A 20,353-nucleotide genomic window follows, 5' to 3' on the forward strand; every position below is an offset into this window, starting at 1 on the left:
CTCTGGCTTTGGCATTACCTGCAGGGCTTGCCAGAATGACATGCTTCTGCAGATGCTGGCAGCTCGACCATGGTCTGCTGGCTGCATCAGCCATTCCTTTACAGCTGATTTCCCAATCCTGTTCTCTCTGCATCTTTTCTATGAATCACCTCTGTTGATTTCACACACAAAGAGCTTGGCAATTAATGATCATTTACTGATGATTGATTATTTTATTATTAATTATGTGTACATGTGTTTGTCTGAGTGTGGTATGTGCATGTATGAGTGAAACTACATGTGGGATCCAGAAAAGGGCATCATATTTCCTGGAGCTGGAGTTACAGGTGTGTGTGTGTGTGTGTGTGTGTGTGTGTGTGTGTGTGTGTGTGTGTGTAAGAGAGAGAGAAACTTGATGAGGGTGCAGGAAACCAAATCCAGGTCCTCTGAAAGAATAGTATGTGCTCTTAACCACTAAGCAATCATTCTGAAGTCATCTCTAGATTGATATCTTACCATGCATGTAATCATGAATAAGGAAAGTACATTGAAAACCAATGCCCCTTCTAGCCTTCTAAGGATATGGGCAGAAACAGTAGCAAGTGGTCCATGAGGAGAATTTCCTTTTCTGAGGATCATGAAGTCACCATGTACCTTGTTTCCTTGACTGTAAAGTGGTATGTATGCATGTATGCATGTGTGTACATACATAAGTATTTTGTGTATGTATGTGTGCTGGCTAGTCTTATGTCAACTTGACACAAGGTAGAGTTATCTGAAAGGAGGGAACCTCAATTGAGAAAATGCCTCCATAAGATCCATCTATAGGGCATTTTCTTAGTGATTCTTGGAGGAGGGCCCAGCCCTTTGTGGGTGGTGCCATCCCTGAGCTGATGATTTTGGGTTCTATAAGAAAGCAGGTTGAACAAACCAGTAAGTAGCACCCTTCCATGGCCTCTGCATCAGCTCCTGCCTCCAGGTTCCTGTCTTGTTGAGTTCCTGTCTTGAGTTCCTTCAACGATGAACAGCAATATGGAAGTGTAAGCCAAACAAACCCTTTCCTTCCCAACTTGCATTTTGGTCATGGTGTTTTGGCCACAGCAATAGAAATTCTAACTAAGATGGTATGTACCCACTTATTTTCCTACCTAAATTTGTGGCATATCAAAAATTTACAGCATGGCCCTTAGCTTTAGAATGTGATCTGGCAGAGCAGGTTTTCCTCAAAGCAGTTCAAGTATCTGTCAACAGACCTCATTTGATATGCCTCATTGACCACAGGCTGCTGATGGGAGAATGAAAACACCAGGGAAAAGCCCAGGACACACTGAGTGTGTATGCTGGCTGTTTGATTTTAATGGTATGAGCAGCTAGTAGCAAGATTGGCCAGATATAGAAGTATGAAGAGATTATGGTAAGGTTTTCTGACTTTCCCCAAAGAGAAGTTTAAACTCATCAGGGGAAGAAAAGGCTGGGGATGATGGAGAAGGAGAAAATACCATGCAGATTTGCTGGAAGCAGTGTGCGCTCTCTCTCTCTCTCTCTCTCTCTCTCTCTCTCTCTCTCTCTCTCTCTCTCACACACACACACACACACACACACACACACACACACACACACGACTAGATATAGTGAATTTATGAAATAAAATAATGACTTTAAAAATGGGAGGTTTGCTTAAGAACTTTTAAGTCAGATTAACACACACACACACACACACACACACACACACACACACACACAAAATGTACACTAAAATACAGAAATGATGAGAAAGGAGAGTGTGGCAGATGACCTCCCTGCATGCTCATAATCCCTCCCGCAGAGACCACTGGAAACAGTATGAATTTGTCTTTCGTGGTCCTGTTTTTCCTGTCTACGTGATGCGGATCATCAGTTTCTGTATCTGTGGCACTCAGAGTCCCTCAGATCTCTGGCTGCAGAGAGGGACACTCACCAACCACCTATACTTCATTTCCATCAGTTGTTCTCCAGTGAGGACTGAGGTGGCACAGGCACTAAGAGGTGCCCTTTCCAGGAAGACAGATACTCCTCTGACTGATGTCCTCAGACTGAGGGCTCCCCAAGGGCTAGGTAAACTCTGAAAAAGTCAGCAAGACCGTTCCTGCCGGTTTCCCTCTTTCCTCTCTGTTTCATGCAGTTCAGTCTGCATCTGGCTTTATGGACTGCCTCTGCTCCCTGGCTGCACAACATGAGAGCCTCCCTAATTACACATTGCATAGCTGATCCCCTCTAGGGTTTGATCTATGGGTGAGCTAAGCAATATCCATCGAAGGATTTATTCACCAGTCATGTTTCACAAAATTACTCTATAGAGTTCAAGCAAATATTTTTAATGCATGTTTTGGTAAGAGTTTTGATAAGCTTTTGAAGTGTGTGATTCATGGTTTTGAGCAATTCCAGAAGAAACTGTGCTTGTATCCAGTGAAGTAGCTTAGCCTCGTATCACTTTCTAGCTGACCGTGGACCAATCCACACATGGGTCTTTGGAACTTTGGATGTTGCTCCTTTGGGCTGGATTCACAAAGGAGCAAAGCAGAGCCAAAAAATGGTTCCACAAACCCATAGAAAGTAGATTTGAATGAGGTGAAGTGGGCGTTCATTTGACTCTCAAAGCCAGAGGAAATCCATGGAGCATAATTGCAGCTCAAAAATTTGTATATTGTTGCCACAAACACAAACTCCTTTACATAGATTTCCAGATTACAAGTGGCTACACATTCATCGGGACCTATTTTGACCTTGGATTCCAGAGGTGACAGGTATAGAAAGATGACTTGGGACTTTTAGAAGCTAAGTGACCCACACAAATAATAGACTACATTTACACCAAATGTAATACTACTCTGTGAAAAAATGTCTTTACTTTTCAAAATATCAGTGTCTAGTTGTCATTATAATCACAAAAGATTTTTTATTCATTTCAAATGTATATATTTTTTTCATGTACAAAGAAACCAAATCTTACAAAGGTCCCTGACACGTGAAGAATAAGACTCATTTGTCCCTCTTGACTTATTATCTCAAGGAAAGGGTCATGCTACCTTTGACAAATGCTCCCAGCCACCCATGACTATAACTGAAGCCATTGTGAACATTCATAAAGCCTATACAGTACAAAAACCCCTCAGGAAATAACTAAGTACATCAGCTGACCCACTGAGACTCAGAACTGGAGTGTCAATTCCTAATGCGAATACTTCTTTTCATCTTAGCAACTTTGTTGAGAATTGATTTCCATAGGACACACTGCTGAAATGAGTGGATCCTAGACACGCTACACACCCATAAAAAACACTTTAGGGAATAGACAGAGACTATGAACTGAAAATGTGGGCTTGAATGAATCATCCTTAGTGCTAACCATCTCAGTGTTTAGTGACACAGAGTAACTACTATGTTGTAGCCCTGATAAGTTCACAAAGATAGTTCTATTCTAGTAGGGTTATGGATGCCTGCCTAATGATCTTCATAAGCCATCATGCCATCTGTTGACTGTACACTACCCTCTTGGTGACCTTAGCTTCATGCTTTTCTCTTTAATCTAGGAAGTAGAAGTTTTGAGAATGGCTATCCTCATACTTATCTTCATTTCAGGAGAAAAGTGTTTGATGTTTAACCTTTGACATGATGCAAGCTGTAAGTTTTCCATCAATATATGTTATAAGACCAAAAAAAATGGGTCTGGAGAGATGGCTCAGTGGTTAAAAGGGTGTGTTTTTCTTGCAGATGACTAGGTTCAGTTCCCAGCATCTTCATGGTGGTTCATAATCATCTGTAACTCCAGTTCCAGAAAATCTGTGAGCACCATGGATACATACAGTGCAGGAACATATATACAGGTAAGAGATCCATACACATAAAATACAATTTTCAAAAACCTCTTAAAATAAAAAATAAAGATCTAAAAGGTTGCTTGCTCCTCCCATATTGCCATAAGTATTTATCACAAATGAGTGGTGAATCCTGTCAAATAATTGATCGCATTTGTTAATGAAGTAATTTATTTTAATTATGTAATGAACTGAATTCACAGATATAATTCACTGTGGTCATAAATTTTTGTGCTTTTATATATTGTTAAATTTGATTTTATAATATTTTATTAATAATTTCTTGGCCCGTAATCATGATGGATATTGGTCTGTAGGTTTCTTTCTTTAATATATCTTTGTCTGGTTTTGATGTCAGGACAAAGTTGGCTACATAATAAGGTTGGAAATTGATCCTTTCTCCATTATATCTGAAAGATTTTATGAGGAGTGCATATGATTTCCCTTTTGGGTATAGACAAGGTACCATTTTAAAATGAGAAATTATTATTAATTACCATCCTTACAAATGCCTCACTATCTCTGCCTTTGAGTTAGCTCTAAGTTTTCTTGTTACAGACAGAGCCTCGTATCATTGATTTTGATTTTAATAAAGAGATTTTAAAGCTATAAATGTTGCTTAAAGCAGATATCACATAAATTATGAATGTTGTGTTTTTATTATTTCATCAAAATGCTATCTAATTTCTTTCATGGTTTCTTTTTTGAGCTACAGAGTATGAAGAAATGTATTGTCTAATTTCTACTTATTGGAAGTTTTATTTTCATTTTGCTCTGGTATGGGTGGACACTGAAAGCACTTGGAATGGCCTGAAGGTTTCTAAGTTTATGGAGGTTTTATTATGGTTGAACATTGGTCATTTTCAGTAAGTGTGCACTTAAAAAAGAATGTCTAATTTGGGGTCGTTCGGCATAGTTCTCATAAATAGCAACCAGAACGAGGTGGTTGGTAGGGTGCAGACCCTTCATGTCTTGGAGGTATTGTTCTAAGACTAAGTTAATAGACTCTTCTGCACTGATTGTAGAATAGTCATTTCCTACTTATGAATATGTCACATTTTATCTCATGTTTAGGGGACACTTATAAGTAGATTCATATGCACGTATGAATTTGGGGTATCCTTATGACATAGCATTTTCATCATGAGGATGTGCTCGTCTTCACCTGTGCAATACTTTCTCTTGCTATAGCCATTTGATCTGACGAGCATGCAACTGTACCAGCATCCTTATGCTATTTGTCCACTTCTTTTGCAACTCAGTGGCATGAAAGCTGATTAGAAGAAGAGAAATGAGAAGATCTATTGCAGCAGAGTGTAAATGAATGACCAAACGTGTTCGTTCTGGAGTGACGCCCCTCAGCACTGTTTACTCCTGAGTTTCTCCCTCTAATAGACACATTTTAGGACTGCACTTGCAGCCCTTTAGAGGCTGTCATCACCAGTTTCTCTGGCTGTGTTTTGAGTGTGGTAGTATGAGGAATGTGTCATTTTCAGGATGGGTCTCATACTTCCTGATATGACCCTATCCTTTTCCCTGTGGCATGGTATTCAATATGGTAGATGTTGTAGGTATCCATTGTTGAGATAGGGCACAGCAAAGGAGATCTCTTCAAAAGCTGCTTTAGATTTAAAGAGCCCAGGATCTTGGGTAACCACCATGAAAAGACAATTCCACTGCCCCCAAGCATGCAGACCTGCAACCCAGGAGCAGAAAGCTTAAGAAGGGATCCAACCCCTGGGGTGGGCATCTTTTAGCGTTTGTTCATAAGTTCAGAGAACTAGGATCAAGTTGGCAAATTAAAAAGGTATCAGAGAGAAACCGAGTGGCAGCTCGCTTGATGAATAAGCAAACGAGAAGGAGCCCTTTAAGGAAATCCCCTCTATTTAAAAAAGATGAATGTAATTCTGAGCTTGAATTATATATACCTTATTATAACACAGAACTTAAAGTGAGTAGTTCAAAACTAACTTAAGAATATACCCACTCCCTACCAACCCCTTTGCTCACCTCTGCTGCTGTCCAAGGAAGTGTGAAGTCCATCATTGTTCCATCTACACAAACATTTCTCTTTACCAACTCTACACCAACTTGAAGCAAATGCCCCAAATACTATCTTTTGCTGTCTGGTATCAGCATACCCACATGATGCAAAGAGTCATTTAAAACCCCAACTACCTCTTCAGCCATAAAAGCAAACATCAACTGTGACCAGTCCATTTAAGTTCATTTTTCCTAAAAGGTTACTCTTACCATCCTGGAAGGAGCAGTATCTGATAAAGCAACTGTGCAGTAGTGGTTTTTGGATGGACAGACGAGTGACTGGATATGAGGTAGTGGATGGATGGGTGGAGGGAAGGATGAATAAATGTATGGATGGATGAATATATAGGACACAGAACCTCTGGCTCCACCTAAGACAACTGAACTACATCATTAAAATAAAAGTGTTGGGTTGAAGAGATGGTTAATGGTTTAAGAGCATATACTACGATTGTGGAAGATCCAAGTTTCTTTCCTAGAACCCAAGCCAGATGCTCATAGCCACTAAAAATAATTCCAACTTCAGGGGATATGATGACTTCTTTTGGCCTTTGTAGGCACTTGCATTCACAAGTATGTTTCCACACACAGACACACAGAGACATAATTTAAGTTTATTTTAATTTTAAAAAATACAAAGGGTAGTCTATGGATTTTTGGAGGTAACATTATCTCAAAATCTCCATTACCAGTGGAAGAAGCCTCTCTTTGAGTTGTTGGTCAGGAGAGTCCAAGAGACTCCCCCCACCCAGAAACATATAGGCTATTGATGTTGCCCTTAGTTTCTTCCTAGAACTTGAAAGTAAGATGCTATTGCCAAAGACAAAACACACTTCAGACTCAAGACTTGGAAAACTCAAGTTGGAACAGACTAGGAAGTCTCCTCCCTAAGGACTAGCTCTTCCAGTATCTGAAACTGCTATGCAAGCTGCCAAGACCAAAAAAAATAGCAATCAATAATCCTACCCATATGTAAAGCTTGTGAAAGACAACAATGACTAGCATGGTAAGACATACACAGAAATGCAATAGTGGTACTTCCATCTTGGGGTAACCAACAGCTGCCTAATTGTACTTAAGTCCCCCTCAATACAAAGGAACCCATGCCTAGTACTATAAACTTATCCAATTACCTGTGGCTGATGAGGTCATAGACTCTAGAGGAAAACTTACTACTGCTACTTTCCTAAACCAAAATACTTTCTAACTGCATTATAATCCTTATACACACAAATAAGTATAGCTCTTACCTCTCATCAAAAAAAAAAAAATTGCGGGGGGGGGGGGGGGGACGCCAGAGAGATGACTCAGAGGTTAAGAGCACTGGTTGCTCTTCCAGAGGTCCTGCATTCAATTCTCAGCAACCACATGGTGGCTCACAACTATCTGTAATGAAATCTGGCATGCAGGCAGAACACTGTATACATAATAAATAAACAAATCTATTTTTTTTCTTTTTGCAACAGTTGGTCAGAATGCAGAGAACAACTGACTGTGAGATACCCAACTTCAACTGATACTTCCACAACACAGCCGTAGGCTTTGAGAACACCATAGAAGAAGAAACAGAAAGACTGTAAGAGCCACAGGACTAGTCTGCTGAGATATAGTGTCACGACACGGAATATGACAGGGAAGCTGCACCCACAAAATCTCAACAATACATTTGCTTAAACAAGACCAGCACAATGACGATTGTTGACATGCTACCTCGGACGGAGGGTATCACACAAGGCTCCATTACTAGGTTAAAAACTGTAGGCAATTGATGGAAGCTGAGAGAGAGAGAGAGAGAGAGAGAGAGAGAGAGAGAGAGAGAGAGAGATTGATTCAGTTGTCTCCAGAGACAAGATCTTCAAAGGATTATCCAATTCCAAGTGGTCATCCCTACACACATACATATAAACAACACTTGCTACACTCAGTAGGTTTCATTTATATACATACATATATGACAACAATTATTGAAGAAAAGTTTATGAATTTGAGAGGAAATGAGGGAGCACAGGAGGAATTGTAGTGGGGGAAGATGTGGGGATGATGTTAATACAGTGTTCATGTACGAGCTTCTCAAGAAATTTAGACAAAACATTTTAAGAAGTTGCCTTTCGTGATGTCTCAGTTCTTTCTTGTGGTTTTAATCTATTAGTCACTACTTTGACTTGGGCGTGGTTTGTGTCACACAGTTTTCATTTGCTAGAGGCATTGTGCCAGTGTGGTGATGGGAGAGTTAAAGGAATCTTTAAGAAATGGGTGCTCTTAGAAGGTAATGAGGCCTGTGGGGGCACCCTCAGATGGGATACACTCTTCCTAGAGGAATGCTTTTTCACTCTCACTGGAAGTTTTTTGATAACAGTAATGATTAGAGACCCTGGTTCTTCCCTTGAATCATACATGGCTCTTATCATTAGAGGCTCACTTTCTATCCCATGCCATATTATAACATGGATAAACTATTTTTGTCAGGTAGCATTATGTCTTGAGACTTTCAGCCCCCAAATAATGAGCCAAACTCAACTCTTCTATTCATAACCTAATCAAATTCAGACATTTTTTTAGAATAACCCCAAATGACTAAGGCCAAAGCTGGTCCTGAGTACTGAGGAGGAAGAACACATAGATTATCATATCCTAGAGGTAGAATCAAAGGCTTTCTCCCCCACCAATCATAGCCTAATGGTACAGTGCAGGCTTGTCCAACAAGTTCTATGAGATGATGGTCATTTGTATAATTACCAAGGAAGCTATAGGGAAAGTACTTGTCCGCCAGAAACCCCTCCTTCCATAATCTGCCTTGTGTGATTTTTCCACATGAAACTGAGCTTATTATTTCTACAATGCAACCCAACATGCCCAACTGAGATTATTAGGACAGGTGCTGGTAGAGGGTGGCCTGGCAAAAGCCATGGGACCAGGAAGTTTTCTTGGCTGTATCTAGCATGCCGGGGTGTTCTCCCCCATCAGAAATTTCCATGAAAATATTACATAACCTCCTACGGGACCTTGGTGGCTGGGACAGGTTCTAAGAAAACGCAGAGTAGGTGAGCACACGGTTGTAGGTTAAAAATAATAGCTTAGCAAGAAGGATTCTGAAGGCTTATGGCATGGGCACACAAGGCAGCAGACAGACTTGCTTGCTTTCACATCTAAGGCACTTGGCACAGTTGGTGGGGGATTCAGGGTCCTTAGTGGTATTGACAGAATTGTTTCTAAGGTTTTCTGTCCTCACTCTCACTTTCCCTAAAGAGTTAAAGGGTGATCACTTTCCTCCTAAGTGTTCTTCCTCCTCCAAATCTATTCCTATAGCTGCTCAACTCCACCTCCCAACAAAGAAAAGGCAGCTTGGTGACTAGCTAAACTTCATCCTTGTTGCCTACCCTCGTGACTGAAGTGGGTGCCCATAACCCCGAGTGGCTCCTAAGCATCTTCTAGTTAAAGATCAATTGGTACAATTCAAATCTCAACTCTTCTCTTCCTTCAGGCAGAAGCAAATGGTCCAAATGTGTGCTCAGGAGTCAAATTTGGGGAACTGTTATGAAATCACAGGTGACGGCCCCTATCTAACAATATGTGTTTCTAGCATGCCATTTAGGTGCTTTCCTCCCTAAGGTGTAAGTCTTTCAAGTTGCTTGTCAGAGAGCCGATAAGTTAGACACCAGATATATTGGAGGCAAGGTGTCACCCACTTTGGATTAGAAATATCTCCCCATGTTAGTAAAACTCTGTCCTCTGAAACACACTCTTGGGGACTGCAACTCTGACTGTCCTCACTTATGCTAGGTCCTGCCACCTTCCACCTCTCTAACCTGGCTACTGGCTACTAGTTGCTGCACTACACACACACACACACACACACACACACACACACACACACACACACACACACATTAATCCCATGTCTCACTGTCAGAGTACAAGCTCACCAGATAAACCTCCAAATACTTTGGCTGACAGCACATTTCTAAAGGCAAATGCTGGGATCACGGTAGGCAGGTCTGACTCCTCCCCAGCCTCCAGTGGGTTGGAAGTGCCCTGGGAAGGCCTTGCACTTTGGGCATGTCACAGACTCGTGAGCTGACCACCCAAGAGTTCACTACTCTATTTGCCTGAGATTCTATCTTTCTTTCTGTGCCTGATAGACACCAAAATGTTGGATTTCTTGTGTGGATCTTCCTCTGGATTGTGAGGACAAAAGGATATTTATTCATCACCTACCATGTGTCAGATGTTCAGAAGTTCCATTTTGTGACCTCACAACCACCCTCTCAGGTTGAATAAGTCTTTCTCATTTCATATGTAAGGAAGCTGGCTTGAGATCCTTGCTCAAAAAATCATGTGCGTGTAGGTTCATATCCCCTCATGCACCAACTCTCATACGGTTTCTTGCAAGAACTGGTCAAGCACACCTTGACATAGGATGGACTCTCACATCTCAATGAACTCATCACAAGCTGGAAAGATCATGGCTAAAGTGCACTGAATCCATTTCATCTAGCTCTTAGCCCAGCTCAGCATACCAGAACACTGCAAAATGTCAATAATTTCCTCTCATGGACAGGATTTTAATTGGGAAGGCAGCTCAATGCTACTGTTCAATACTCAGAAACATGACTGTAGCACACTGCACCAGCCCCTTAAGGCCCACATTCAAAACCAGTGTCTACTGAACGTTACTGCTCTTCCGCCATGGTAATGTTAAAAGGATGAACACTTGAGAACCCTTTGCTTGCTCCAAACTAGATGATGAGTCTTATGGATGGCAAAAGAATTAGTTGGAATAGCAATCAAGAGGGCCTCAGGAATCCCTTCAGCAAAGCAAGGACTATGGAATACATGAGGGAAAAAAGGGGGGCATCAAACTCTAGATGGGGGTCAGAGAATTGAGGATCTAGTGCTAGCAATAGAATGTGTACACAGAGAGGATCAAATGACAGACTTAAAGAGAAGCCAAGGGTCACTAGTACAAATTTCCACTGATTGCCTCAGCTAAAGGGAATGGCTGGCTGATCAGAGCAAGAAGATGGCCACTCTGTCTTCTGGATATTATACTGCACAAACTAGATTCTATTCAGTAAATATGTGCTTGATTTCATTGGGATTCTGTCTTCATGTCATAAATGACAATGAAGAAATTTGTATACATATTGAAAAGAATGACCAGAATGGGTCCATGGACCTCAGTGGTTGGGCCTAGGGGCACCCTACCCTCAACGACTACAGACTACCACTTCATGAAGTGAGACAAGATTCTCCACCTCGTGAGGTTCTATGAGGCTTGAATGGGAAAAATCTGATAAAGCACTCATTGGTAAAGTTGGTTAAGACTGATGCTTGGCAAGTGTAGGTCATCTCCCTCTGCAGTGGCATTCCTAGAAGATGCCCTAGGGATATGCCTGGAGAGGGCATGGGAACACAGGGGAAAGGCAGCAGAAGGAGAGGGTTAGGTGGACAAAACGGTGTGGTGAGGTGGTCCAGAGAAAACAGAGGAAGATTGCCTGGGTTCCAGTCTCAGCCCTGCTCCCGTGGAACTTTATCCTTCCAGAGGATGTAGAGTAAGTAAGAGATGAGGAGAGATGGGGTGGGTGGATAGAAATGTGAATGGAATTACCTGTTGCTTATCCAGCAAGTTGATGTATGGCAACTGGTTGGATGGATGGATAGATAGATAGATAGATACGTACATACATAGAGATAGGAAAACATCTATTCTACAGTCATGGAGTGAGGCATATTTAAAATCAGCTGTCCGGGTATGTTGATCCAGAAGTGCTCATGAGCTGATGTGAAAGTCACAGATACACACATAGGAACCACTCAGTGCCCTTTCCAGTCCAGGAACTTACTGTACTTAAAGCTGAATATGAATTTTCCATGGACCCTGTGAGCCAAAGAATGTCTTTATTCCAGTTCTACAGCAAGAAGAGACATGAGTGAACAGTCTTGCCTAAAGCCTTGTGTGGCAACCATGAAGTCTGCCATTTCTATACAAGAGAAAGATCAGCTGTGCCACTGAGCTAAAGACCAGTCCAATCATGAATAGGTAAGTTTTTCTCCTCCCCTTTACAGTTCAGAGTTGAAATTTCAAAAGGAAAGAAGAAAATGGAAAGGGAATGGAAGGAATAGAACAGGGCACCTAGGTCTGCTCTATAACCCAGAGGATTTTAACTTGCTGTGCCTGGTTTTCTTATTTTTTGAATAGAGGGTATCTTTCACACCTCATAATAAAATCCATGCATTTAATGAGGTGGTAAGTGCAAAGCTGGCCATCATGGGTCCAGGAATGGGTAGCTCTGTCTCTGCCTTCTTCTAGGATCTTAACTAGGAGATTCCACTGAGGATGTAGGTAATCTTAGGGTATTTTTTTTTAGTAATATTAGAAATATATTTTATTTTTAAAAAGAAAGTTATAGATATTCAAGTCACACAATATCTATAAATCTTTAATGTGCACATCCTGTAGAAATAATTGTTGTAGAATAATTACCTCCTCTCTCTCTCTCTCTCTCTCTCTCTCTCTCTCTCTCTCTCTCTCTCTCTGTCTCTCTCTGTCTCTCTCTCTCTCTCTCTCTCTCTCTCTCTACCTTTCCACAGAGCTCCAGTGCAGATTGCAGTACTTGGTAGGGCTTGTCTTTCTGCCCTGTTTGTCAGCCACTGAGGGTCTGTTCTAGTTATCAATACCATAACCTGAAAATTCAGCAAAATGAAGGAATAAATGAGAAATCACAAACTGAACCCTTGATTTGGTTCAATCTTGGTGAATCAGATTCATGGATATTTCAACAGTTCTAGAAGTAAGATCTATACTGTCATCACATGTAACCCTCAACCACAGGCCACCTCTGGGTGACTCAGACCTTCTGCGGGGTTGTGACTGCTGCCCTTGGGCAGGCTCTTTGCTCAATGAAAGGGTGAGCTCAAAGCCCTCAGCTCAAAATACCATTGGACGGCAGAAAGTACCAGTTGCTTTCAGCTGCTTTCTAAATCTGGCCCTGGGCTTCTCTGGTTTCACTTAGGGACCCAGTGGTGTCCCAGCACACACTTAATACTCACTGTGCTGCGGGATACCAAAGATGAACATGTGGGCAACCTCACCGGAGCCAATATAACAGCAGTGGTGCCCAACAGAGGTCACAGCAGCACCCTCAGCAGACGATAGAGTCTCTCAGCAATTACAATCTTATTTTGAAATGATCATTCTTTAGAAACATCTCCATGGACACAATTTAGCCTTGAGAAAGTCAAACAAATGTCACCAGTGATGGAATAGGCACCGGAAACCACGATAGGGTTTGCTCTAGACAAACTGTTAAAGAGAAACCTCAGGGTGAGAGCTGATCCTCGCTCAGCAGCAGCAGGCAAGAACTTGCTTTGGTAATGAATACAGATGATTTCTCAGCAAGAATTTCTGCATATCACATGATTATGCGCCTGATAAAGAGACCGAATGTTCTGGGCACATTAAAGAAGTCAACTCTATCTGTAGAAGCAAGAGCCGATAAAGACTTTCTGGAAAAGCTTAGCAGCTGAGGTCACCCAAGTTCAATGTCATGAGTTACCTTGGCATTTGGAAAAATTCAAAGGTGCCCAGCCAAGCTGCAAATTCCTCTTAGCCCCATTGCTCTAGGTTTAATAGCCCCAGCCAGATAATTCTCCTGAGCAAAATGACCAGGCAGTGCTCCTGCTTACCCTTTCTAGTCCGCAAAATTCTCCACACAATTCAAAAGCATCATTGAGGACCAAGGTTGCTCCAGCCTCCTGCCTGCCCTCTTCAATCCCCCACCCTGCTCCCTTCAATCTCTAAGCCTCATGCCTACCCCTTCAATCCCTGCTGGTGTTTTCTTTTTCTAGGTCACGCCACATGGTTTGGGTGTTATTTGATGTCCCACTCCTCTGAACTGTGTTTACACGTTCTAATGACCTGCTGCTGGAGCCATCTGTATGGTTTCAGGTTGTATTGGTTTGGATGAGAATGGCCCCCATAGGGTTGGTTATGTGTTGGAATGCTTGGTCCCTAGTTGGTGGAACAGTTTGGGGAGGATTAAGAGGTGTGGTCTTGGTGGAGGAAGTGTGTCACTGGATGTTGGCCTTGGGATCTCAAAAGACTCGCACCATTTTCAGTATTTTCTCTGTCTCCCTCTTGAGGATCAAGATGTGAGCTCTCAGCTTCCTTTGCTCTGCCATCATGGACTCCAGCCCCCATTAAACACTTTCTTTTCGACATACCCTTGGTCTTGGTGTTCTATTGTCACAGCAAGAGAAAAGAAACTAAGACACAGGTATCATGTCTTTGCTCATTCCCTACAACTCTAGGATGATAACCTCTTCTTTACCAATGGGGTGAACCAGTAATGATTAAAATAGCCCCATGTATCAAATTTTAAATCTATATATTGCTTTACCTGGACATTTCATTACTAACAAAATATTGTTTTTAAATGCAAAAACAGGTCCAGGAAGAAAAAAGAAAGCATAGTTTATTGTAACATTATTTATAAAAAAAAAAAAAATTAGAAACCACTGAAATAACCACCCATGGAGGAAATTGTGAAACAAATTGCATTAACTTAATCTACAAAATAATGTGTAACCGCTGAGGAGACGTGGGAGGACCTGAAGTGGCTACAGCTAAGCCACAGATATGGTATGATCCCTCAGTGTTTGTCAAAACACGGTGCATCTGCAGCTGTGCAGGTGTGTGAATGCACACAGTGAAGACAGGGAGAGAAAGGCGCAAATGAGTTCAAGGGCTTGCTCTTTGCATAAAGAATAGTGAGAAAGAAGGCAATGGAAGCTTCTGTTTATGACTCATACCTCTGTGCTATCTGGCTCCTTTACAATGAAATGTATTCTAGTGTTGCTTATGTGCAGGAATGTAAGTTTTAAGTAATGAAAGGCCATTAAAGGGTGTACACACCTCTTATAGGCCAACAGCTGGCAAATGCTGTAGTTTTTAGTGCAACTGATCACTGAGCATGACTTGTGGTGAATATTACAACAACCCAGGCTGTGAACATTTCCTGGGGCTTGGTGCTAAGCCTTGCTCTTTCTAGCCTACTCATCCTCCTCTGCTTCTCTCTAGAGAATTTCTAAGCATTTTCCATATGATATGTGACTGAGCACCATACAAGCTGATTTATTTCTATAATTGCTCTGTCATGTCTCAATGGCCAGAGGAATTTTATTTAACTTCATCTAATGTCTCATGATATATATGTATATACGTGTGAATGTGTGTGTATGTGTATGTGTATGTATGCTTAATATGTATAGAGACATATATTAGAAACAAAGGTACTGTCTTGATAACCTTGAGTACCCAGAATGGCTATAAATAATAGTTTCTCCATGCTAAATAAAAAAAAAAAATCCTTGAATTAAAATGTAAGTTTGAATTACGTGTTTTTTATTCCTTTCCTCTCTTTAAATCAACTAATGAGAAGTTAGATACACAAAGTGGATTGTTCTGAATGTTACCAGAATTCGGGCCACAACCATGACATGGAGAGCAGAAGTAGCCCCGACCTCTGTGGCCAGCCCAGCTCCACCCCTCCGGGAACACGATCTGGGGGACTCACCACACTGATTCCATCATTGAGCAGGGCCTCCCCAAAGATCATCATGTAAAGCTGCTCATTCACACGCGCCTCCTCAAACACAGCCAGCACCGCCACAGGATCCACCGCCGAGATCAGGCTGCCAAACAGCAGATTCTGCAGCAGGTTGATGTCACCAAGGCCGAAGGCCTTGATCTGGCAGATGAAGTAGAGGGAGAGACCAATGCCAAAGGCATTGATCAGGGCCCCCAGACCCGCCCACCACAGGATGGAGCCGATGTTCTCAAAGAAGGGCCTCGTGGGCATGAAGTAGCCGCTCTCGAGAACGATGGGCGGAAGGAGGTACAGGAAGTAAATGCTCGAATCCATGACGGGAGGCGATTTGTGATGGGTGCCGAAGATGATGCTACCCACCAGCGCGCCCACGATGATGAGGAGGCAGCTCTCTGGCATGAGGTGGGGTAGCTTGTGGTAAAGGTGGAAACCTGGGAACAGAGAAGACAGGACGTTCATCTTTGCCAATGAACCGGGCTAGGTCTAGAGTCAGGAGGCTGGGATAGTGGTTACGGGGCTGGCATCTCCAAGCCACACATCCCATCTGCTGCAGGAGCTTGGCGGTTTCACATAAGATCAAAGACTATCAGTAGCACCAGTCACAGCTTACAAGCTCCCTCCTTCCCTGCTTCCTGGTTGTCGTAAGAGTCCCAGAGGGCACACAAGGGAAAAGGAGAGGACTGGGTGAAAAGTGTGCACTCACGCAAAACCCAGTGCATAGCTCAGGCACAGTCTGGCCCCCAGATCTCTTCTTGCCCTATACTTATTCCACATCACAGGGATAAAATTTCTTTATGTTGTCTCCCCTTCTTAACTAGTAATGTTGCCAACTGGACCCATGGAAGAAGGCAATAGAGTCACAGTCCCATGAACGACCCTGGTCACTTTGGCCAATCATGGAGTCAACCCAGATTTCCTCAATCACTATTCTCATTAACGTCCCTAAAGTCCATCCCTTCCTCTCCCGAGTTTCTACATTCAGGGCCTTTATTTGGGTCCTTACATTTCTCATGCTATTGGTTGCATCGCTCTCTTTAACTCTTCTATAGTTTGGATCTTCAATGTCCCTCCAAAATCTATTCATCTACTCATGTCTAAGGACGTGCTATAGGTAGACATTTACTGACAACACCTTTGCACCTGTAAAGTCCCAAGAGCTGTGCTTCCTGGCGTAAGGCATGCCCAAGATCAAGCCAGTCAACATTCTAGCATCAGTGGGTGAGGGACACACCAGACCTGCTCCTAGCTGAGGAGCTATCAAAAGTCAATGGCTGCTAGGAGAGGGGGAGTTGGTTTTCTTTAGGGGTGTGGGCCCTGGTGGACTGGCTCCAGGTGGTGGCCCCAGACCTACGCACTAGTTGGACTCCGTGGATTATAAAAGGGAAAAAAAAATTTAAAGAATACATGAAGTTGGGAAGCAGTCTCAGGAGTATCCAGAAAAAGTTGGAAGAGGTGAGTGGGGAGGTAAATACGATCAAAATGCTATACATTCATGCAATAAATACTAAAAGAATAAATAAAATGGGGAAAATCGCCGGGCGGTGGTGGCACACGCCTTTAATCCCAGCACTCGGGAGGCAGAGGCAGGTGGATCTCTGTGAGTTTGAGGCCAGCCTGGGCTACCAAGTGAGTTCCAGGAAAGGCACAAAGCTACACAGAGAAACCCTGTCTCAAAAAACCAAAAAAAAAAAAAAAAAATGGGGAAAATCATAATTATCAATTCTGATGTCACTTTGTGTAAATGTGTCCTACAACGGGGAAGAAGCATGTTTAGGGAGGGATATTTCAGAAACTGTAATAAATTCTGCTCTGTAAATTCTGCTCTGATCCTAAGCCAAAATGCATTTAAGTTTTATTTCATATATAGAATTTATGTTAACACCTCAAACAGCAATTTTAAAGTCAGGCATCCAAACACAACACAATTCAAAGCTGGAGGAATTTGACGTGTTTAGGAATGATGGTAGGAAAATACCACAAGTCTTTGTTTTCTATACTAAATCATTGCATTTCTGTAAGATCAGAAACCTCCCATGTGTAAGGCACAGCACTGTGCGTCATCGATTACAGCTGTCTCCAGTAAGAGCCAAGCATCCTGGGCAGTGTTCCCTACGTGAGCAGCTGTGCACACACTGTGTGCTCACAACCAAGGCTGCGTGGAAGCCTTGTGGTGCAACACGGTTAATCACAGACAAAAACACCCTGACCTCGTTACACATTTGAATTTTGGATTGATTGTTGGCCGGTTTTTCAGAAATCTTCTTGGTTATGGTTGTTGCTAAATTTTTCATAACCCTACATTCCACCGTATGACCATGGGTGAGGTTGCAAGCCACTGTTTAAGAAGCTGTGTTCTCCAGCCCTGGGTATCGTATCGTCTCAGTTCCACCTAAGATGTGGAAGGCACTCGGAGCACTGTACCGATTTTAAGCTAACAGCATTTAAGCACTCTTCTGTCAAGAACAGTGTACTACTGAATTTAATGAGGTAGAAAGCCAAAGATAGGAATTATACTGCATCTCCTGCTGTTGGCAAAATTTTAACAGTAAGACACGAATAAATGAGAAGACAGAAATAGTATGACACATGAGACTTCAGTAAAATGTACATGAAGTAGTCTATAAAGACTACAAAGACATCAGAACTCAGTGGATCATCATGGGGTTCCTCAAGCCACACCTCCTTCCCCAAGTGCATCCATCCTTCAATAGAGCCAATCAAAATCCTTTGCAAGCAGGCCCCTTTCCGGGCTTGTTGCTCTGTTTTCCCTGCTTAAAACGTCCTTTTTCTTTGTCTCTAGGCCCTGCTCAGAATTTGAGGCTAAGCCTTTCCAATTTCCCACCAGAGGAATTAATATGTCTTCCTCAAAAATTAATATGTCTTATCAAACAATTTATCTCTACAACGCTTGTTTAGTAACAGTGATTCTTATCTCCCACTTTTGTACATGACTTATTTGTATTAGTCTGTAAATGCCCCCAAAATTAAGTAGATGATTTACATCATTATATTGCTTAGCAATTTACATCATTACATTGCTTAACAAATATCAACAGCTAAATCTGTATAATAGCTGGGTCTAAAAGTGTATGAATGAATGAGTGAATGAATGGGCTAAATGGTCATCAGAGATGCTTTTCATATAGAAGGAAGCTGGGTGTCTTGGAAAATGGCTTAGATATGGATAGTTACATAATAAAATAAGGAACATTTTAGGTTGAGGGGAATGTCAAGACCAGGGGAATAAAAAGGTAGAAATGATCCTAGCAGATACTTGAGACACTTTGCTACCTCATTGAGAGATGTCACCTGGCTTAAACAAGGTTTGAATTGGGAAGAGTAAAAGCTGGAAGATAGTTTTGTATCACATAAGACAGAGCTTGACTTTCAAATTAACTGAGGTAGATTTCTTTCCAGAGGCTATGGGGAACCAGAGAATATCACTTTGGAGCGTTTTATATTTAGCCGTATAAAAAGAAGATATGGGTTTTCTCGGCACTATTTTGAAATGATCTGCTGTATATATACATATATGTATGTATATATACAGCAGATCATTTCATATGTATATATATGTATATATGTGTATACACATATATGTATCTATACATATACATACATATATATATGCATGTATATATGTATATATGCAGGTTGATACAGTTGAGCATAGTTATCCACAAAGGATGTCACTCATACTCCCAGTTAGGCTTCACTAGTGTCAAGACCAGTTCAAGGCCTTCTAAAGCCTGGATTCTCAGTTTTCTAATCACAGCTTTTTTGACCTCCTCATTTTCATTTCCACCTTCCTTATTTTTGTCTTTCACTTTAGTGTTTAATCAAACTTAACTTCTAAGTTATGCCATGGAAGTTGAAGAGCCTGTGTGTTTTCTCCGGATCTATGGTTTGCCATTCTGGCTCTGTTCCCTTGAACTGAGGTTTGTGAAATGGATCTACCTGCCTTAAAGTAAAATGGGCCTGCAGAGCTGTGGCACCAACAGGCCACACATGCTTGTTGCACTGCAATAGGAAGGACTTAATGCATTTTACACTTTAAATCAGTTGTGCCCTTTCATGAAGGACAGCAGAATCCCAAAGTCAGTCACTTTAAACTTCTACAATCCCAGTGCTTGAAAAGGAAATGGAAAGAAACACTAAAGTCCTGGGAAATGGGAGACAACCTTCAATGCTAGTCTTCCCAGTGGGTCCAGGAACGGTTCCCATAACATTCCAAGAAGTTTGATGGAACGAAAAGATAACTCACAAAGCCAGAAGTGACTTGAATTACCTTTGTTCTATAGTACCTGTGTGTTATAGTTCAGAGTTAGGTATTTAAAAGGAATGGAGAGCATTTTGATATTTTCCCATCAAAGTGCCTACTAGGGAGTTCTAGGTTCACCTCTTATCCTTGTTAAACTACGTCCCTTAAGGTCCAACCCACTTGTTTCCAGGTACAGCATGTGCACTCCACAAATGTGCCCGAAAGAATGAGAAGTAATACACGATGGCAATAATAAGGCTTAAAATTATGTTATTATTCATAATTTATAATCTGAATACTAATAGGCATTCCTTAAGTGTTAAAGTTTAGAAACCACCATAGTTACCATCATCTTTACTATTATTACTATTTATCTCTCAGTAAATAAGCCATCATATTATACAGAATGTCAGGCACAATATTGGGCACATAACATGCATTTAATAAATACACATCTTTTCTTTTCACTTCCCAAATGCTTATGGAGTCCAGACTTATCTAGATTCCTAAGGCTAACCATTATAAAATCATTTTTGAATAAGTATGTTCCGACTGATAATCTCTGACAGTAATTTTCCTTTCTGAAATTGTACTGAATTACATCATCA

At 41.6% G+C, this 20,353-nt stretch overlaps 1 protein-coding gene across 2 annotated transcripts in view; it reads right to left on the bottom strand.

The window, feature by feature from the left end:
* Slc9a4 (solute carrier family 9 member A4) overlaps positions 1-20,353 on the bottom strand; it is a 63,816-nt gene that overhangs the window by 40,766 nt on the left and 2,697 nt on the right. For both annotated transcript variants that reach the window (XM_006980408.4, XM_076557341.1), the window contains exon 2: positions 15,452-15,915. In XM_006980408.4, coding sequence (XP_006980470.3) covers positions 15,452-15,915 — 464 coding nt within the window. The remainder of the gene's footprint in view (positions 1-15,451; positions 15,916-20,353) is intronic.

The sequence above is a fragment of the Peromyscus maniculatus genome, chromosome 21, assembly GCF_049852395.1.
Source record: "Peromyscus maniculatus bairdii isolate BWxNUB_F1_BW_parent chromosome 21, HU_Pman_BW_mat_3.1, whole genome shotgun sequence".
NCBI classification, from domain to species: Eukaryota; Metazoa; Chordata; class Mammalia; order Rodentia; family Cricetidae; genus Peromyscus; species Peromyscus maniculatus.